General features: G+C 36.0%; 1 protein-coding gene across 1 annotated transcript; it reads right to left on the bottom strand.

Annotated features, from left to right (window-relative positions):
- Positions 1 to 63: 63 nt before the first annotated feature.
- LOC128253218 (uncharacterized) lies at positions 64 to 6,676 on the bottom strand. Its single transcript, XM_052981450.1, has 3 exons — positions 6,042 to 6,676; positions 948 to 1,116; positions 64 to 892 (listed from the first exon to the last, which is right to left on the bottom strand). The coding sequence occupies exons 1-3, from the start codon at positions 6,404 to 6,406 to the stop codon at positions 173 to 175; spliced, it is 1,254 nt and encodes a 417-aa protein (XP_052837410.1). The 5' UTR covers positions 6,407 to 6,676; the 3' UTR covers positions 64 to 172.
- Between the last annotated feature and the right edge of the window lie 16,148 nt (positions 6,677 to 22,824).

Raw genomic sequence — 22,824 nt, 5'->3', positions numbered from 1 at the left:
CAGCGGGAAGCTCGCAATTTTTCCCCGGATTTATCTTTGGCTTAAAAACAGATCAATAGAAGTACAAATATGTTTTATTTTTTAGCAAACCACCTTAAATTGCTTAACATCCAAATTAATAAATTGTGCATACATTTTTGATAATGCATGTATTTTTTAAAACACACGAAACTCAATCCAAAACGCCGGCGCGTTCGAAGTGCGGCAGCGAGTAGCGCAGTGTCTCTGCCAACCGACGAGACTCGAACATCTGACGTACTTTATGCTTGGCGAAGTCTTCGTCCTTGAAGTTCTCCAGGTTGTTATCGGCGGTCTGGGCCTTGTCCTGGCTGACTGTTGGAAAGATGCCGTAGCTGGCGAAGAAGCCATAGGCCTCGCGACGGTGAACCTCATTTTGGATCTGCTCGTAGCTGGGCACGGGGACCCCCAAGTCAAGATTGAGCAGTGTTTTAGCCAGCCTAGCGTGGTAGCATCGCAGCAGCTGGGGCCGCCGGTGACGCAGTACGTCCAGGGTGAGGCTGGTATAGAAGAAATAGTTGAGGTCGATGCCCGGACTGCCCCACACACTAAGCTGAAAGTCGATGAGGATAAGGTCCTGCGGCCGATGTGCTGTGTCGTACTTAAATAGCATGTTGTTTACCCACAGGTCACCGTGGTTGAGAACCTTAACCTCATTATCCTGAGGCGCTTGGCTGCGTACCAGATTACACCTCTGGTTTTGCAGGTATTTTTCGATCTTCTCTGCGATGCGCTCGAACCCGGGCCACGAGCTCACCAGGTTGTGCAGTTCCTTGCCATTGCCCGAGAAGAAGCGCATAAGCATGCCGTCGTCCTTTGCGAGTCCCCTTGGCGAGAGCATGCCGTCGGCATAGGCGTCAAAGATGTGCGGATCCTAAACATTCAGAACTGGTTGGACTCAAGTTTGTTCTCAGTTTCGATTAACTCACCAGCACTGCCAGCACCATCGAAGTGGCGTGGAATTCCGCCAAGCGCTCCATGACCAGCAGACAGTGTTCCTCGTCCAAACCTATCTCCCGTGAGGCCATCACAAAGTCCATTTGGCTCAGATCTTCAAACACAAGGGTGCTCTCCGGTCGCTTGATGCACTGGAAAAGTCTGTGAAAATGTAATAAAATCCCCTTAAGTACTTAAATAATTTACAATAAGAAACATGGGATAGCAAAAATTATTACCTCTGTAAGAAAAATAATGTTTGAATTTGTATTTTTTTAAATAAGTCTATATTTGTTATCAATTTTTCAGAAAATGAATGTAATGGATAGACTTTTATTTAACTTTTCAAGTTAACTTTCTTTGGTAATGTAATTTTATGTAAAAAGTATTGCTATCAGTACGAAGATTTTGCGACTTCAAATCAAAGGAAAGCGTCTCTTGTCTTAAAGTTTTTAAAATTATATTTTCGTGAATGTACTTAATACTAACTATAAAGAAAGCAATAAAAACACAGTTGTAACAAAAATGTAATATTTTATTGTATATGTGTATTTATGCGTTTATGCTTTAATACAATAATAAGGATGATTTTCCGATAAATTTGTCGATTGTTCTTTTAAAAGTATTGTTTTTCGCAAAATAAAACATGTAACGTTAAACTTATATACTACATGCAATTCAAATACGACTGTTGGGAAAGTTTCATCAAGACAGCTTAAGGTGCTATGCACTGGTATAGCAAAAAAAATTGTAAATATTTAGATTTTTTTAAAGAAAGTAATAAATATAAAGTTTTGAAATTTTTTGCACATACAAAGGTGAGTTTTCAACGTTTTTTAAGATTTTTGTTTTTACAAATATTTTAAGAAGTAACGGGACTATGGGATGTTTAGCAAGGCTCCAAAAAAAAGTACACCAACTGCTGACATGATTTCGGTCAAATGAGTGGCTAAATCGAAAAAAATTTAACAAAATGATTATAGTTAAATGTATTATCCCTACAATGACCTACGATCTTTTAAAAATTTTGAGTATTAACAAATTGGCGTAAGTTAAAAAAAACATTTTTGGGGTGAAAAAATGACTTTTTAAATTTTAACCAATTCAAAAGTTCGTAGTTCATTGTAGGTAGGACCCACTCAAGAAGATTTAGTGTTAATTTGAAACCGATAGGTCAACTTGTATTCGATGGGCTAGAACGGAAGGCAGATGGTGCTGACGAATAATATAAACACTTTATTGGGTCACTAACAGCTCCTTCACTGCTTTACAACTATTGACTGAAATTATAATATTCCCTGCAAGGCAACCAAATTTTAATATATATAGAAATTTTATATTGGTTAATTTAAAAAAAACATATTTTTAAAAAGGAAAATTATTTAAGCATTTATACACCCTTGCAGAGGCAATTATTGTAATATTGCTTTACAATACATTTTTTATTTTATTTTCCACGTTAAATATGATCGACTTTGTGTCCTGTATGGTAACCTCTGCTCCGTTTTGTATTTATTCACGTAAAAAGGTATTTTTGTTCGCCTTTAGCTTACCTAGGTAAAGATTTTATTTATCTTAAGAATAAGGGATTTAAGTTCTAAAAATGTTTGTAAGTATTTTTTATACCCTTGCAGAGTGTATTAGGGTACTATAATTTTATTTAGTGGAGGAGAAGTCTCTGACCCTAGAAAACAAACTAGGAGAGTTGAACTAGCTATGTCAGACTGTCCGTCTGTCTGCACGTCTGTCCGTACGTCCGTCCGTCCGTTTTTATTGCTGTAAGTATATGAGTTGGATCGAGTCGGATCGAACTACTTTGTCATACAGCTCCCATAGAGTATGTATATTCTTGATCAGGATCAATAGCCGTCTGTATGAATGTCGAGATCTCCGAAACTGTAAGAGATTGGGTATTTGACACGAAGATTTTAGTAATTCATACGCAGCGCAAATTTATTTCAAAACGAAGCTACAATATTCCGTTATTTAGAGCGTCTCTTACAAGTTTGAACTTTCGATCATGCATTGTCGCTTCACAAATTTCGACGTTTTTCAGCGCCTTTGACTCTTATTGATTGATAATCCACCGAATATAATTTTCAGTTTCGTTATTAGAGCCTAGTTTAATATTAACTTGCTTAAAGAGTCTTCACAAAATTTTTGTTTTTCCTTTCTTCTATTTGACGTTGAACTTATAGACGTTGAACCTTAGACGTGTTCCCCATCGCCCGATACGGGCACATGCTTTCCAATTTTAACCAAACAAGTTATAAGCTCAAACTGTTTAACAATAGGAAGTAATGAAAATTCGTAATATTTTATCACTAGGTTACAGTAATTTTTCTGATCGTGTTACCCAAACAGCGCGGCGTCCTGACTTAGTTTTACATAAGAAACGATACATCATTAATTTTGGTACACCTTTTTAAAATGCATGCATATAAGAATCCACATTACTCGTAGAGAAAAAGGGTATGTTGTATTCGTTGAAAAGCATGTAACAGGTAAAAGGAAGAGTTTCCGACCATATAAAGTATATATAATTTTGATCAGGATCAATATCAGAGTCGACTTAACATGCAGATTCTAAAATGCAGCGAAAGTTTAATTCGAAGCATTGCCACTCCCACAAATTGCGTAATTATTCTGAGGTATGGCAGATGTTTTTAGTCAATGTATATTTATGACGTCCATAATATAAACTCCACATCAATCGACACAACAAAAAAATTTCAAAATCGAAACACTATTTCAGAAGATATTGGCACCTATATAGTATTATGACGTCACTGCATATTTGAAAACGGAGTTCGCATGCACTCACTTCGTTTGTGTGTTTATTTGGAGCTACCGTTTCCATCTTGTTTTGGTTTTCCATTTCTTCGATTTATGGAATAATACTTGCCAAATTGGTCTAAACATTTTCAACTGCTCAACTCTTATATTAAGATAATAATCTCTTAGTATACAAATTTTTTTTTTATTTATCCTCGTCGCCAATGTCTCTATTGAACTGCTCTTTTATTATCGGATTTATACACATGTTTCTAAGAGTCGATCTGGCATGTTTTGATTTTATTAAAATCGGACGACTATATCATTAAGTTGTAAAATTGGACGACTACATAATTAAGATGTCTCTATGAGAATGAAGAAATGAATAGAAAATAGTAATAAACTCTTCAAACTGTATTCAACATAGTGGTGTATTCATAAATTTAACTAGAGAAATAGATGTTTCTTACGATTTCACATATACATTTTTAATTTTACAACAAGAAAGATAGCAAACTTCTTCAAGACGAACTTCTGCAGCTACGTCGATCTTCCGCTGACTTTTTGATGGTCGTAGGACAGTAATTCTGATGTAATAGAAGTGAGAGTCAAACTAGTCCCTCAGTGCTTAGGCTAAATGAAACTTTCAAAAAAGTTGTCTGTCTATTATAGGTAGCTTATAAGTCGGAGCGAGCCGGATTGGTCGACTACATCACATTGTTTACATAGGTACAATCGGAAAAAATATAGCTTCGCTGTTTTAGTTTTATTTTAAAATTTTGAAAATATAGTATTGGTTAAGTAATTCAACATCTCGGTGTTAGTTTTATTAAAAACTGAGGACTATACATACAGCTCCCACGGGAAAATCGAAAAATTGATTTATATTATTTAGTTTTTAACTTTTTTTGAATATTTTTCGAGGTATATTAATGTTTTATTATTTAAGAATTACAGTTTTATTATACCCTTGCGTATTGAGGGTATACTAATTTTAGTCAAAAGTTTGCAACATGTGAAGGAGACATTTCCGACCCTATAAAGTATATATATTCTTGATCAGCATCACTAGGAGAGTCGTTCTGGCCATGTCCGTCTGTCCGTCCGTTTCTACGCAAACTAGTCTCTCAGTTTTAAAGCTATCTGCATGAAACTTTCCCAAAAGTTGTCTTTCTATTGCAGGTAGTAGATATGTAAGTCTAAACCAGCAAATAGGACGACAATTTCATAAAGCTCCCATAGCAATCGAAAAATTTTTTTTTTAATATTTTAACTTTGCTGTTTTTTAATTTGTTGTTTAGTTCCTCGAGATATAGTAATGGATTCAACTTTTATACTCTTGCAGAGTATCTTGATCAGCATCACTTGTTTGAAGAAAGGAATCACCATTAATTTAAGAAAGAAATTTTCTCCAAATGAAGGCGACTCGCCTTTGGCGAAAATTCAAAGGCGATTTTACTAGATTTTATGAAGAAATTTCTATGAGTGTAGGAGAGTCGATCTAGCCATATCCGTCTGTCCGTCCGTCTGTCCGTCAATAAACAATAAAAAAAAAAAAAAAATTAAAATTTGTTTAAATGTAACTATTTTGTAATTTTTTTAAAAATTCTTTTTGACATATTAATAGTTTGACAGTACAGAATTGCGCTTTTAATTTTATTAAAATCGGAAATCGATATCATATAGTTGCCATAGGAACTATCGAATAATTGAGCTGTAAATCATCATAGCTTCAATGTTTTTAAGCATATACGCAAGTTAATCATAATTTAAATGTTTTCAAGAATACATACAAACATACAGTGGTAAGGCCTCTTAAATTTTATTTGTTGATCGCAAACAACTCGAGTATTTAAGTCTTACTTACAATTAACTCATTAGCATCTCACTCTCAATCATAACGAGCACGATCTGTTCGAGATGATTGCGAGCTAGACTACGACCATTTCCTGCACTCGACCACGAAGCTAAAAATCAGCATGTTAATCGAATCGAAGCGAGAAAATTGGCCAACGTGCATGATTATTCTGCGGAGTGAGTTTAGTTGAACTGCTCAAGTTTTTGGGATGCTGATCGTGTTGTCTCAATCATACTCGTTGCAGATCTCTGATCCATACCAAAAATTATAATATAATCGCAAGCGTTAAAAATATTTTAATGTAAGATTTAGGGCTCAGAACATCAAAAGACATTTATAAGGTAAATAATTTTAAAAGGGCAAAGAATTTAACTACAAAAATTTAGCCTCAAATCGCAACCAGTCACTGAGCGACATTTTTCATTTTATTTTTTATTACTTGATTATCACTTACTTGGGCCCAAAGCGACGCTTGCACTGCATCATGAGCTCTAGCCGGGGAAGAACTTCGTGGTAAGTGATCTTTTCTTTCAGATACACTTCTAGATCTTCAATGAACTCCACTGAATTTAGGTGAGGAACGCTCTTCACAATAAATGCCATGTGCTGCTCCGGATGATCGGGACGTTTGAACGAGACGTTGGCTCGGTAGATCTGACTGCAGTAGTTTTCCCCAGTGCTGCTGCCCATTCGAATATGAATGGTCAGCATTTGCACTCTTGTAGTTCGAAGGGCTGTCTCAAGCACATCCTCGAAAAAGGCCACATTCAGGTGACTGGGTGGAGAAACCACCTCTGCATCGAACACAATACTACACATTTTGCTATCATGTGAAAAGTATCAAGGGAACTGTGCTCGTTTTATAGGTGTAGCCAAGGTGCTGGATATAAACTTCCTATTCCAGCGCAATTAATTTTAATAATATGGCTATAGATATCCAAATGTCAACTATTATTTACTTTATGTGTTTATATACTTTTTAATGGACGACAACGAGTTGCCTAATAATTTAATTTAAGCACGCATCTCGCGGAGACGTCGACCTTTTAAAGCGTTTTAAGCTAGTAATTCTTTTACTGTATATTTCCTGTATTAGTATTTGCTGTCTACAGTCTGCGTGTTTAACTCTTTTTTTTTGTTAAATAGATTTTTGTTAGCTGTATTGACAGCTAATTTTATTATTTCGAATTTGCATTTCCACATCAAGTTTTTGATAAGGGAAAGCTTTCTGACATGTGTCAATTTAAGGTCAATTATTTAATTATGATACACTCAGAATAAAAAATAAAAAATTTGTTTAGTAGTTGTGTGTTCTGTGTTATGTCAGAATGTGGTGGTGAATATTTTCAAAATAAAAAATATTTGTTTGTTGATTTAAAAAAGGTAAAGGCTCTCGCCTCGAGATTAGAAGACGCTCTTTATCGATAATTGCCAACTTTTATTAGTTCAGAGCAGCAAGCGGGCATGCATTTGCTTTTAAAAGTATGCAACACCAATTTCTTGAAAAAAATGTTTTAAAAAATTATTAAATATTTTTAAAATAGTAAAAATTACATTTTAAAACTATTATTAATTTAAGAAAAAATATATGAAGTCAGGTACTATGTATATAGGCAAGCAAGATGTAACCAAATATCTTAAAAACAACGGAGCTACAAACATTTTAATGTTCAATTGGAAATCATACAACTTACTCTTTAATCAGTCAGATAAATTCATTGCCGATCCCATAGAGAATATAAATTCTTAAGCTATGTCCGTCTGTTTGTCCATCCATATCTTGGCAAACTTGTCTCTCAGTTTTAAAGCTCACTACCTAAAACTTTCCCAATAGTTGTATTTTGTCTGCAGGTACACAAAAAATATTGAAAGTTTAGTTTAAATTAATAATAAATATTAATAATAACAATAATTACTCAGATAACAAATTCCAATCTAAATATGCCCCCACAAAACAATCTGACGAGCTGCAAAACCATCACAAGAAGCTAAGTGCGTGCAGCACCCCCGCTTAAAATTCTTCCGTTTTGTGTCTCGCAAGCAGCGGCCGAACAGCGACCGAGCACCGGCCGAGCACCGGCAGAAAGACGGCAGAACGCCGGCAGAGGGACGGCAGAGAACTTATCAACTTATAAAATAATAGTTCTGTTTTGAAAATTGTTGTGTCTATTGATAGATATGAAGAAAACACACAGTATAAAATCTAAGGTCTTACATGACTCAGAACGACGGGACAGCCGTATTAATAGTTTTAACCTCTTAACGAGTTAAAAAAGTCGTCACAATCGTAATTTCAACATTCCAAATTTTTAGGCAAGCTTAAGTTTATATACTGTTGCAACTTCTGCAAAATTAAAAAAAAATATTTAAATCTTTAAAACATCTAAATTTTGATTTATATGCTTATAAGTTTACAAGCATTAAAGCTTTTCTAATTTTCAGTTCAATTATTCTATCGTTCCTATGGCAGCTATATGACATCGAATTCTGATTTTAATAAAGTTAAAAGCATAAAAGCATTCTGTGTTAATAAACCGTTACAATATCTCAAAAACTAAAAAAAAAATTAAAAATCTGAAATGTTATATTTATTATTATTTTGATTGTTTCCATGGAAATCCAGCTAGTTTCGACTATAGAAGAAGTTTGCTTATTTTCTTGATTTTTAATTTTTTAATATTTTGGGAAAAAAAATTTGAAAAAAAAGCGTAATTTTTAAGAGTTTAGTCAGCTGTGCTGAAGTTTATCCAACACATTTCCGCTCGATCCATACCACAGATCTGAAACGAGTTATACATTTTCGGGTTTACTCGATCATTGGTACATCTGGTATAGTTCAATCGCTTTTTTTGGCATCAAACGATCAAATTATACATGACTGTTTGTGAAGAAGTATTTTTGTTTCCATGATTGGTTTTTCGTAAGGTATTTTTTTTATGCCATCGGCTTAATCGGTAGAAAATCGTAATCGTAATAACAGTTTGTATAAAAATGGATTCATAAAAAAAAATAAATCTATCTACCAGTGTAACTTTTTTATACCCTTGCAGAAGGTTTTATAATTTCAGTCAGAAGTTTGCAACGCAGTGAAGGAGACATTTCCGACCCTATAAAGTATATATATTCATGATCAGCATCACTAGGAGAGTCGATCTAGCCATGTCCGTCACGAGTCGGATCGGACGATCATAGCATATAGCTCCCAAAGGAACAATCGGAAAAAAAATAAAAAAAAATTATAACTGCTATTTTTTTTTAGTTCTTCGACATATAGAATATTTCAGAATTACGGTTTAAATTTTATCAAAATAGGACGACTATATCATATAGCTCACACGAAAACAATAAAAATATATAAACAATGTTTTTTTTAATTGTAACTTTTCTATTTCGTCATTTTTTTAATTCTTTTTATTTTATTAATAATTTGGCAGTTCAGAATTACGCTTTTAATTTTATTAAATGTTATTTGATGATCGCAAACAACTAGAGTATTTAAGTCTTACTTACAATTAAGTCATTAGCATCTCACTCTCAATCATAACGAGCACGATCTGTTCGAGATGATTGCGAGTTAGACTACGACCATTTCCTGCACTCGACCACGAAGCTAAAAATCAGCATGTTAATCGAACCGAAGCGAGAAAATTGGCCAACGAGCATGATTATTCTGCGGAGTGAGTTGAGTTGAACTGCTCAAGTTTTTGGGATGCTGATCGTGTTGTCTCAATCATACTCGTTGCAGATCTCTGATCCATACCAAAAATTATAATATAATCGCAAGCGTTAAAAATATTTTAATGTAAGATTTAGGGCTCAGCACATCAAAAGACATTTATAAGGTAAATAATTTTAAAAGGGCAAAGAATTTAACTACAAAAACTTAGCCTCAAATCGCAACCAGTCACTGAGCGACATTTTTCATTTTATTTTTTATTACTTGATTATCACTTACTTGGGCCCAAAGCGACGCTTGCACTGCATCATGAGCTCTAGCCGGGGAAGAACTTCGTGGTAAGTGATCTTTTCTTTCAGATACACTTCTAGATCTTCAATGAACTCCACTGAATTTAGGTGAGGAACGCTCTTCACAATAAATGCCATGTGCTGCTCCGGATGATCGGGACGTTTGAACGAGACGTTGGCTCGGTAGATCTGACTGCAGTAGTTTTCCCCAGTGCTGCTGCCCATTCGAATATGAATGGTCAGCATTTGCACTCTTGTAGTTCGAAGGGCTGTCTCAAGCACATCCTCGAAAAAGGCCACATTCAGGTGACTGGGTGGAGAAACCACCTCTGCATCGAACACAATACTACACATTTTGCTATCAAGGGAACGGTGCTCGTTTTATAGGTGTAACCAAGGTGCTGGATATAAACTTCCTCACTGAGTTCAAGAAGAGTAAATAATTTTACTAATATACATATGGCTATGGATATCCAAATATCTGCTATTGTTAAATTTTATGTGTGTATATACTTTTTAAGTGGAGGACAACGAGTTGCCTAATATTTTAATTTAAGCACGCATCACACGGAGACGTCGACCTTTTAAGGCATTTTAAGCTTGTAAGCTGTGTGTTTGACTCAGTAGCGTAGATAGGGGGGGGATGAGGGGGATCAATCCCCCCCCCCTTGGGTCTGAGAATTATAGGATTATATAATCTCAAAATAGAAAAAGAAACACATTTTTACGCGATGACTGTGCAGTACAGCATATTAAAGTTTCGAATGCCCGAGCTATGTTCAATACTGTTGACTTCTTGTCAACCGACAAATTCTTCCTGGAATCTTTTAGCTTGCAGGCGGTCGCTGCGTTTCCCAGGATTTACGCAGTTTTGGTGTCTGCCTGCAGGTTTGTTGTTCATCAGGAGGGTTCATGGAAAATATGATAACTCCAGCGCTTCTAACGGACCGACCAATCATGCGACCTCCAAGTGATACCTAAGTCAGTCACAGTGCCTCTCAGTTTACTAGGTGCTGCGGCGCTGAATCAGCTGCATATAATAGTTTCGAGCAGTTTCGAGTATGCATTTCGTTTATATTCTATTAAAATGAAGCGATTTTTAGTACCTGTAAAACCATTTTGCAAACCCCCAAAAACTGAAGACAATGAAGAAGCGCAATCATCTGTCGCAACAGCCGTGAAAAAACCTCGGTATGCTGCATCGGGTAGTGAAAATACGGGCGATCAAAGCTCATGTAGTGAAGGCAACATAAACGTTAAACAACATAACCCTCATCCGCCTTATCGGAACGTAAATAAACACGACGTCGGAAATTTTATTGGCATCAGTCTTAGTGAATCTCAGAGGCTGGACTTATTAACAAATTCTTGGGTTCCGCCGAAAAATTACTTTTTTCCATTTCTGCAAAAATTAGAAACTCGGAAATTAAAATTTTGTTACAAATGATTTAATGAATTTTCCTGGCTTGCTTACTCAGAATTGCATCATGGTGCATTTTGTGTTCCGTGTGTAGCATTTGCTGTAAGCGGTGGCAAAGGGTCACAACCTTTAGGTCATTTGGCGAAAGTGAAATTCGATAATTGGAAGAAAGCAAAAGAGGTGTGTACCATAATTATCATCCGAGCCAGAAATCGAACCCGGGACCTCTCGATTTCGCGTCGAGTGCTCTAACCAGCTGAGCTACTTCGGAATCCTAATTTGCTCGCTGAAAACCTCCAATTTATTTTTGAAGTTACTTTTTGTCTAACTTGAGATCGACATTATCACGAATTTGTTTATCCGTCAAAAAACAAACGATAATTTTCTGCGTATTGCAAAAAATTAAAGCCAATCTGTTGAAAATTTGATTCAATCTGTTGAAAATTTGTTGCAGCAATTAGCGAAAAACAGAAAGAGCATAGTTCCTGTTATTAAAGCTATTATCGTTCTCGGGCGGCAAGAGTTGGCTTTGCGTGGACACCGTGATAGTGGCAAAACAGTCATCCAAAATGATTTCACCGGACCAAATGAAGGGAATTTCAGAGCCTTATTGAAATATAGAGCCAAGGGGGATTCACTTCTTCTCAATCATTTAGAAGGTCCAGGGAAACGTGACAAATATACAAGCCCAAAACGAAATTATCGATGCATGTTATGAGATATTGACTCAAAAACTGATAGCTGCAATCAAAGCTGCGAAAGTTTAGTCTGTTCTGATGGATGAAACTCAAGATGTAGCTACTATTGAGCAAGTTACCAATTCCATTCGATACGTGAGTAAGAAAAACGATGGCCAGCGTATTGAACATGAAGATTTTGTGAAGTTTATCCCAACAGCTTCCACTACAGGTAAAAATCATATTATAATATTAATCCTTCCAGAAATTTGTTTTTTTTCGCTGCAGACGCACTTTCTAGAGAATTATTTGTAATTTGTATATAATCGTACGATGTTCATATTTATAGGTAATGTTCTTGCCAAGCTAATGGTTGAAAATCTTCAAAATTTCGAACTGGATATTACTTTCTTGATCGGCCAAGGATTTGACGGGGCGAGGAATATGTCTGGTCAATATAATGGCGTTCAAGCAATTATACGTGACAATTATGCGCCACATGCTTTATACGTTCACTGTGCCGCACATTCTTTGAATCTTGCTATATCTATCACCAGCAAGGTACCTGCCATCTGAGACTGCTTGAGCACCATAGAAATTGTTTACAATTTCTTCCACACACCTAAAAGAAGAGCTGTTCTAGAGAACACTGTTGAACAATCTGATGAAACTCCAAGTGTGAAAACTGTGTAGAGATTGAATCTGACTCGATGGGTGTCAAAATATGAAGCCGTAGACGATTTTCATGAATTATTTCCGTTTGTCTACGAAATTCTTGACGAAATGAGAACCTCGGAAACTGACGCGAAAAATTTAAAAAATGCAATGGATTTCGAATTTTTGATCAGTCTACAGGTTATCAACGTGATTTACCAACTTTCTTTGCCTCTGAGTCGAGAATTTCAAAACGTTGATTTAGACTTGGTCCAAGCTATGGATCTCGCCAAGGATTTACGCGATGAACTGAAAAGGATTCGAGCAGAAGCAGATACGTTTCCTGGAATTTTCGAAACTGCAAAGAAAATTGCTGAAACTTTGGACATTGAAATCAAACACAAACGAAAAGTGAGCAGACAAAAAAATCGAGCGAATCCTGATGTTCAGAGTGCAGAAGAATTCTTCCGTGTCACGGTGTTCAATCCATTTTTGGACTTCTACATCATGGATCTTGGCGAGAGATATATCGATCACGAAAAAATATTAGAAGGGTTTTCGGCGCCTTTAAGCATGATTTATCTGAAATCGACAAAGCAGCTGAGAAATTTATAGAAACTGTCGAGTTTTATCAAAAACTTCTTGATTCTGGGCCAACTGCTGTTCTCATCGAGTTGAAAATGTGGAAGAAGTATTTGATCCGTGAAGGCGACATCAAGCCTAACAATTCGTTGAAAGCGCTGGATGATTGTCCAGAAGAGAATTTCCCAAATATCAAAATGTTGCTAAGAATATTAGCTACATTGCCAGTATCTACGTCTACTGCGGAACGAACATTCTCAAGTTTGAAACGGATAAAAACAATTCAAAGGAACACGATAAAAGAAGTGAGTTCATCATGTTCCATCTAAATGTTTGGATACTATCGAATATGCATCAATAATAACTCGAATTATTGTCTGATTTATCTATCGTGACATTGGAATCACAGCAGACGAAGTCATTGATAGATTAGCAAAAAAATTTCGAAAGCTTGAATTTCTTCTTCGATAAGAGACTTTTTTTATAATGCAACTTATCAATGTGAAAAATGTGACCAATTTCTGTACACGACTGTGCAACGCGGATTATTATCGCAGTGTAAAATAAAACTTACAAAAAAACAGGATATTATTCTGAGTCATATCCCCCCCCATATCAAAAAGCTATCTACGCCACTGGCTTGACTCTTTTTTTCTGTTAAATATATTTTTGTTAGATCGATTGACAGCTAATTATCTTACCAAGTTCTGGTTATAATTTGCATTTTCACATCAAGTTTTTGATAAGGGAAAGCTTTCTGTCATGTGCCAATCTAAAGTCAATCATTTAATTACGATACACTCAGAATAAAAAATAAACAAATTTTTAGTAGTTGTGTATTCTGTGTTATGTTAGTATTTGCAAAACAAAAAATATTTGTTTGTCGGTTTCAATAAATTTAAAGGGTTTATATTAGACCCTCGGTTAAATTTTAATGCGCTTGGTCGGAAAATCAACTAGAAGCGGCTAAATGTTGTACTTCCATAGCTTCTAAACTAGTAAGTCTACAAACAAATGCTTATTTTGTTTAAGATATATTGTCAATTGCTAATCACGGTACCTTAGTTGGTCTAATAGTTGGTACAGTAGTTTTGAAATTATAAAAAAACGATTTTTCTTCTTTATTTTGTGAGTTTATTGCTAATTCTTTAAAAACGGCGTAAACGATTTTTGACTTTTTAAAAATATAGCTCATGAGATTTCTCCTCTTTTTGATACATAGCAGGCCCTAAAAAGTCGTTTTTAAATGTTATTAAGCGAAGTCTTCTACTCTGGCAGTTTTAAAAAATCTTTTTTTTTTCATAATTTTAATTTATATGTGTCTGTAAATACGCTGCAATATGGATTTACAAGTCAAAACATATTGGGAGCCAGACAACTTACTCTTTAATCAGTCAGAAGGAATCATTGCCGACCCCATAAAGAATATAAATTCTTTAAGCTATGTCCGTCTGTTTGTCCATCCATATCTTGGCAAACTTGTCTCTCAGTTTTAAAGCTCACTGCCTAAAACTTTCCCAATAGATATATTTTGTCTGCAGGTGCTCTTAAAAAAACTGAAAGTGCAGTTTAAATAAATAATAATTATTAATAATAACAATAATTACTCGCCTAACAAATTCTGCATGTCTCAGAACGACGTGGCAGCCGTATTGAATGTTTTGCGATTGCGCTAAGCAGGGAAAACTGGAATCTGCAAGCCAAATCCCAAATCTGTAGATTTTGTATATCCCGAGTTCTCGACGTTGATACAGACGGACAGACAGACGTACATGGCTAGATCGACTGGCTATTGATCCTGTTCAAGAATATATATACTTTATAGGGTCGTAAACCTTTTCCCTTTACCTGTTACATACTTTTACTCTACGAGTAACGGGTATAACTACATTAAGTATTAATACTAAATAATATAACCCCCTTACTTTTTTGTTTCATTTTTATTCCGAAGAGTTTAAAATTGTAGTTTAAGGGGTTACTTTTAAACCACAACATTTTTATTTTGATACTTTCGCGGTATTAATTCAATACTCATCATATTGAAAAATTTGTCATACCCAATAGTTTAAAATTCATGTAACGATAGTTTAGTTCAATTGGGTGGTAGTATATAAGTCGAAACAAGCCGATATCATAAAGATATTGTTGTTTTGTTTTTGGAATATCTAAAAAAAGTATTTCTTGTTAGTTTCTTGTTAGTAAAGCTTAAATTAGAACTAAGTATTTAATTAAAGTAATACTATTGGAGTACTTGGAGTATATCTCAAACAAAATCTTCTGATAGCAAACAAAAACACCTCTTAACAAGTTAAAAAAGACGTAACGATCGTAATTTCAACATACAAAACTTCTGATACCAAATTTATTGCCAAGTCAAAGTTTATAAACAGTTGCATCTATTGCAAACTTAAAAAAAAATATATTTAAATCTTTAAAACATCCAAATTTAGATTTATATGCTTATAAGTTTACAATCATTGAAGTTTTATATAATTTTCAGCTCAATTATTTGATCGTTCCTATGGTAGCTATATAATATCTAAATTAATAAACCGTTACAATATCTCAAAAACTAAAAAAAAAATAAAAAACATAAAAGGTATAATTTGTTTTATTTTTTCCGATTGTTTCCATGGGAGCTATTGTCTTAGCATTTCAATTGCCTCACCCTTTAACCATTTTAATTATAAGAAACTTCATTTATATTAATTTATGGACGATTTATATTTTATTTACTACGCACACAACCCGCCACTTATACGTCAAGATCAGAAGGAAGAGAAAAGAAGAAAATATAATGTGCCCAAATTCGATCATTGAGGGATTTTAGCTATGTTATGTTCAACCCGCCCCCTCAAAATGACTTTAAAATATTTTTATTCATGTTTTAAAATATAATGGTGTTCATTCAATGATACTAATGTGTATACTGGGAAGTGATACAATATGACCCAGCATTTTCTGCAAGGATTGGGAAAACCCAGATCAAACCCAATAATAACATCAGATTAACAAAATTAAACAAGAAAGGAAGCAAACTTCGGCGTACCGAAGTTCATATACCCTTGCAGCTATTTCAAAAACTAAATACTCTTGAAAACGTTAAAATTATGATTTACTTGCGTGTATGTCTAAAAATATTGACGCTACGATGATTTTCAGCTTAATTATTCGATAGTTCCTATGGCAGCTATACGATTGTTTCTATGGGTGCTAAATGCTATAGTCGTCCGATTTTGATGAAATTTAAACCGTAATTCTGAAATATTTAACCAATACTATATCTCGAAGCACTAAAAAAAAAATTTAAAAAAAACCAAAGTTATAATTTTTTTTTATTTATTTTTATGATTGTTCCTATGGGAGTTATATTCTATAGGCGTCCGATTTTGATAAAATTTAAAACGTAATTCTAAAATATTTAACCATTACTATATCTCGAAGCACTAAAAAAACTTTAAAAAAACCCCAAAGTTATAGTTTTTTTTTATTTATTTTTATGATTGTTCCTATGGGAGCTATATGCTATAGTCGTCCGATTTTGATGAAATTTAAATCGTAATTCTGAAATAATTAACCATTACTATGTGTCGAAGAACTAAAAAAATATATTTAAAAATAGAAAAGTTATAATTTTTTTAAATTTATTTATCCGATTGTTCCTATGGGAGCTATATGCTATAGTCGTCCGATCCGGCTCGTTCCGACTTATATACTACCTGCAATAGAAAGACAACTTTTGGGAAAGTTTCATGCAGATAGCTTTAAAACTGAGAGACTAGTTTGCGTAGAAACGGACGGACAGACGGACATGGCTAGATCGACACTCTTTTAGTGATGCTGATCAAGAATATATATACTTTATAGGGTCGGAGATGTCTCCTTCACTGCGTTGCAAACTTCTGACTGAAATTATAATACCCTCTGCAAGGGTATAAAAAGCAACTTCAATTACTAAACTTAATTAGATTTAATCGTGTCTTCTTTTGTTGAGGTGATTCTTCTTGGTGTAGTCCCAATTGCCTCCTTAATAACGAGGATCTTCCAGAATGTAATGGTAATCTGAGTCGACATAGCCAACAAGTATGTGTTCGTAATTTATATTTTTCTTGAAAATTAGCTTCAAATCAATGTTTCCTTTAAGATACCCTTATTAAACCTTGCTATCAGGACGTGTACAAAACGTTATGTACATTAAACTACCAATTATCTTTCGACAAGGAGCATCGTAATTGTCGTCTGCATTTAGCATTTCATAATCTAGTTTAGACGGAAGCGGAGAATTTACAGACTTGCAGTCTACCATATTAAACTTATTTAAAACCTTTTTAATATACGCAGATTGGCTTAAGGATATCTGATCTTGGGCAATTTCTATTTTCATTCCAATAAAGTAACGTATTTCAGTCATTCTAAATTTTGTTATAAGGTATTGCTTAAAATTGTGTAATACTTTTATATATGATGTTGCTATTACTAAGTCATCCACATATAGTAAGACATAAATATTTTTCGTGATATTTTTAAATCTAGCTGCTTGTTTGAGCCCATAAAATGTTTTGTTCAATTTACATACGTTTTCACGATACAAATAATTCCTTGTGGAACTTTCATATATTTTTCCTCCTTCAGCGTACTATTGAGAAACGCAGTTTTAACATCAATGTGATGTACTTTTAAATTATATTGATTTGCAATCGATAAAGTAAAACGGAAACTAGAAATTCTCGCAACAGGAGCGAACGTTTCATTGTAGTCTATTTGATATATTTGTGTAAAACCGCGTGCAACTAGCCTGCTTTATATCTAATTGGATTTCCCGTTTCCTCATGATTCAAAGTTAACACTCACTTACAATCTGCAATGTTCTTATTTTCAGGCCTTTTAACAATACAATATTCCACGCTTATTTAATTCGAGCAGAGAGTTCGACCTTGATAGCTTCTTCCCATAAAGACTTATCTTTTCGACTTTGTCCTTCATCAAATGAATAAGTGACTTTATTAAAAACAGTGTCAGCATTCATAAAATTATTTAGACTTATATCATCTTCACTATAAGATATGTATGGTCTATTTTTCAATCTTTCGCTTCTTGTAGTTACATCGTAAGTTCCCTAATCTCATTCAGGACACTGTCGTTATCGCTATCCTTATTTTCGTTCAGGATCTCTAGTTCACATTTCAAAAGGCGTTGTTTTGCGATCTCCAATACGTTGCCGTCAACACAGGTTCACCCCAAAAAGATTTATCTAGCCTGGCACCATTTACCATGGCACGAGCCTTTTCAGTAATTGTTCCGATCAATCGTTCTGAAACTCCATATAATTGTGGAGTACATGGTACATGGTCAAGTAGTAACTTATTCCCTTCCGAACGCAGAATTCACGCATATTTAGAAAACAATAAAAATATAAAAAAAAGTCTTCTTTGTAAATGTAACTTTTCTATTTTATAATTTTGTTTTTAATTTTTTTTTTACTTATTAATAATTTGACAGTTCAGAATTACGCTTTTAATTCTACTAAAATCGGACAAAGACCATAAACATTTAGAAGTTTCTAATTTAAAAATTAGAATATTTTTCTTATTAAAATAACGAAAGGAACTTTGTGGTGTGAACTTTATTTAGGCAAAACGATAACGAAAAGAAAACCGCGTGCGATCGAAATGAATCAAATTTTACTAGTGCTTATTTAATATATATAAAAGTTCTTATAGCCTAGCTTTACGAAGGTTGGCGAAAACGGGTCGAAATCGCAAGAGCGAGAGAGAGCTTTATTGTGCTCCCGCTATCGCCCTAAACAAACTTTCAGTAAACTTCAAATAACTTTAATAACAACAATTCTATAAAAAAGTCAAATGAGCCAGCACCGTCTTCGTTAAAGGCCTGTAAGGCTTCAAACGACTGGTAAAAAAACTTCTCCATCGCTGCGCTTAACATCGACGACCCTGACGTCATCCCCTGCGTGAGTCGAGACGATTCGATCCAGGAACCACTGTTGAGCTGGAAGGTTATCCTCCGCCACGACGACTAGCTGCTCTTCCTTGATGTTGGGCTTCTCATGTAATCCCAGCATTTACTCCCGGGACCATCGCCGCCTGACGAGACAAGCCGCCACCGCCGCAAGCAACAGAGACCCTCCTGGTCCGGGGTCCGGAGTGTTGGGGCTGCCAGTAGCGGCCCGCCTGTCAGCAGGTGCCCGGGAGTTATTGCATCTCCGTCACTTGTGTCGCTTCTCATTGCTCCGAGGGGACTGGAGTTCATTACCGCCATTATCCCGACCAGGGCTGTTCCCAGCACTTCGGCGTTTAGGAGCGCGCTGCCTACCGCTCGTAGGAGTAGGTGCTTGGCAGTTTGACACCTGCTCGAGGCGGTGTGAATGCAAATGCGTCCGCGTCCGCCTGCTCCTATATTTGTTCGCGAAGGGCCAGAAAGTCGACTCGTCCCGACGAAGTTCGTCGCGTTGTCGCAATGAATGAATTGGGGACATCCTCGGCGCCCAACGGACCTTTTAAAAGCCAATTAAAAAGAATCAGTATAGATGAACCGCTTTGGACGCAAAACAAACAAATAGGGCAAGGTAAGACTTATACAGAGGCCTTCCACGTATTTTCAATGTCGTATAAAGGGACCACGCCACGTATTGCAAATGGGCGGAGAGCACGGAGTCTGTCTGCGAGTAAATTTCCCATAACTTGTGCCATCAGTCGAGGGTTGCATTTAAAGCAACGTATACATGATAAAAATGTCGAAGTATTGTTCGTGAAAAATAAACATTCGTTATCGGACACTTTTTTAAGACTGGTCATGGCCTTTTCATAGTTGCTGTCGGTTAGTTGGTATGCCTTGCTAGTTCCTTAGGCTTCACCAGAAAGACATGAAATTAAGTGATTGAATTTTTCGTTAACCGGAATACTATCGTCTCGGCGAAGTAGAGTTTCGAAAAGGCTGATGAAATTTTTAAACTCCGAATATTTGCGCTGAATTTTGGCAATGAAAAATTCGGAAGTCGACCACGAGTTGGGTCTAACAAGACTGAGCGTGTGGCTTCGGTTTCGCCAGCTGTTTTCACGGCCCTTACAAGCGAAAGAATTTTTGCCTTGGTTACTATTGTTAACTCTTTCAACTTGTCTCCAAACGTATCACTTGGATCTAATCCTCTTTGCATTCTTGCAATTGATTTGCCTTATCAATTGATGCATTTAAAACATCAAACCTGCATTTCAGTTCATCCGCTTTGATCGGAACTGACCCCGAATCTAGCCGTTCTTCCAATCGACGAATACTTGTAACTCGGCTTTTATGTTTGTTTTTAACGTATTCAAAACCCGATTTATTTTTCAATTTTTCTGATTTCACTATTTTTTTCTAATTTAAAAAAAATTAAAAAAAATAAAAATTCAATAAAAATAAATAATTGAAAGCCCAAACAATGACGATAAAATAATAAATTAATTTTCAACGACAAAAAAAAATATTTTATTATATATTTTAAAAATTATTTAATTATTTGTTCGAAAAAGATTAATTAATTGTTGTTCAAATAAGAACAATCGACGAGAAAAAAATAATAATTGAGGCACGATAAATCAAAATTAATAGTGGTTGCAAAAATCAAACATAACCGACCGATTGCAGGGTAGCGCGTCCCTTGGCGGACTGATAATCTCTTACGCGCCAAAACGAAAAAATCCAGCAACTATTGCAGCGGCGGTCAAGCGAAAGCGAAAACGAAAAGAGTTCACCGCTGCAGTGGCTTATGTGTTTGACTATGTATTGGTTATGTATATAGCGGCTGGGATTAGTTTACCGACTATTATTTTGCGAGTTCACCGAGAAGAGGGTAAGGGGACGACAGTGAATGCAATAACAAATTGTAATGTTTAACGAATTTAGCATACAATTGCGGTTCAAATAGGTTATGTGTTTGATAAATGTATGTAAATGTTAATAATTTGTAAAATTTTGTTTAAAATATATTGTGCATATGTTGTGTGTGTGCATTATTTAAATATATTTATTGCATACAATCTAGCTCTACTATATAGATACGTATTTGCCAAGAATTGAAAGCGAGGTTGTGAGGAGTTGAATAACTCCCCACAAGTTAAAAAGCAAGCAGAGTAAGCGCATGCAAGCAGTGCCCTACCAGTTACCAGTTACGCGGCGAATTCGCCCGTAGTAACGGTAGTGCGGCAAGAGACAGTGGTGCCCTGAGCACCAGGCAGGGAAAGGGAGAGTCCGAAAGGGGCAGCAATAAAAGAAAGCAGCGAAGGGCCGTGTACAGAAGGAAGTAACGGGACGGCACCGGACTTCGGACCCTGATATTAATACCGTTCGCAGAGGGCGAAAGGTCGAACGGTAAAACCGTGGACTTTGGACCAAGAGGCAAGGAATCGCCGATAACCAGTGGTAAATAGAGCCCTATATAAGCCGGCCGAGCGCAGGAAGCGGGATCAGTCGATTTCTACCAAGTCAACAAGTAACAGTCATCAAGTGAACCAGTAACCAGTGAAACAAAGTGAAGGAGCAAGTAAAGCCGTGCGGAGTCATCAAGGAAACAAGATCGCTACGTCGAGACGTTCGGGACTTAGAGCTAAAGTCTCCGAAATGAGATACAGGTAGCTCAGGTCCTTACGGCCTCACACGGTTAAGTCCAGTCCAATACAAATACGTCGAGTTCCGAAGTCTGCGGCAGAGAGGGTAGGGTGGAAGCGTTCGTCTAGAACCTGTCGTTTGACCCAGGGACTGCTTTGGCGGCTTCCGGCGTACGCCAATAAGCCCTGTAATACCGCCGAGCCAAAGGCAACGGAAGGCATAGCGAGCGAAATCGGAGAGGGAGACACCACTTCGCAGTGAGCACGACCCGGCAAGACGTTCAACGTGGGAAGGAGCCGACGGCGGAGCATATTTCCACATTGTCAATACAAAACCCCGGCCGAGGGTCAAGTCGACAAATAAAAGATCATTGTACCCCAATCTTTCTGTGCGTTTTCACTGGTCAATAGGGCGATCACGTTTATATAAATTTGGTGGGACGAACACTTATATCTTCTGAGCTAGCCGCACGACATTCGTAGCGAGCGGATAAACAAAGAAAATCAGTTCTTTACAAGCTTAAATTTTTCAGCACAAGACAATAAATGTTATATTTAATTATTGTTTTCAACTCTAGCTTCAAATTTTTTGCACAAATACCTCAGGCTCTACGTTCGGATCTTTAAATCCGGCTGTCACTTTACTTATGCATCATTCGGTGATGACAGTATTGGCGAAGTCAGGAAACACGGTATTTCGCGACCGCCACAATTTGTTAGCAATTTGCGCTTGCGCAATTTGCGTTTGTTAGCAAACAAAAAAACAACACTCGCCGCGGACAACTTTTTTTTATATATAATATATATTTGTGCAAATTGGTATGCAATTATCACTTGCACTTTATTTATTATGTATGTGTCACTGTCACTAAACTTGTTGCCCTTTATTTATTGTTCACAGTCCACCCGGGGGCGCCAAAAATTAGATTATTTTTTCTAATTAAAATAGCGAAAAGGAACTTGGTGGTGTGAACTTTATGTTGGCAAAACGATAACTAATCAAATTTAGCGAGTGCTTATTAAATATATATATAGATGTACTTAGAGCCTAGCTTAACGAAGGTTGGCGATGACGGGGCGAAATCGCGAGAGCGAGCTTTATTTTGCTCCCGCTTTCGCATTAAAAAAACTTTCACTAAACTTGAAATAGCTTTAATAGCAAAAAGTCAATAAAAAAACTCAATGAGTCAACGCAATTATTCACGCCACCATCTGGCCCATCCACAAATTAGGCGTGTGGGCAGTGATAACGCCATCCAATCCGGCCTTCTGCCATTTAAACCGCAAATCCGACAGCACGCCAGCGTACTTCTATCCCTCCGTTAGACAGTTATCGCA

The sequence above is a fragment of the Drosophila gunungcola genome (genome assembly GCF_025200985.1).
Source record: "Drosophila gunungcola strain Sukarami chromosome 2L unlocalized genomic scaffold, Dgunungcola_SK_2 000007F, whole genome shotgun sequence".
In the NCBI taxonomy this organism is placed as follows: Eukaryota; Metazoa; Arthropoda; class Insecta; order Diptera; family Drosophilidae; genus Drosophila; species Drosophila gunungcola.
This window is presented reverse-complemented; position numbering and strand designations above follow the sequence as displayed.

What these genes read in the sequence shown, in the direction of transcription:
- LOC128253218 (XM_052981450.1), bottom strand. Translation starts at nt 6,406, where the DNA reads ATGTGTAGTATTGTGTTCGATGCAGAGGTGGTTTCTCCACCCAGTCAC. An exon ending in AAGCGTCGCTTTGGGCCCAA is followed by an intron (nt 1,117 to 6,041) that starts GTAAGTGATAAT and finishes ACATTTTCACAG; the next exon opens with ACTTTTCCAGTGCATCAAGC. An exon ending in CGATGGTGCTGGCAGTGCTG is followed by an intron (nt 893 to 947) that starts GTGAGTTAATCG and finishes CTGAATGTTTAG; the next exon opens with GATCCGCACATCTTTGACGC.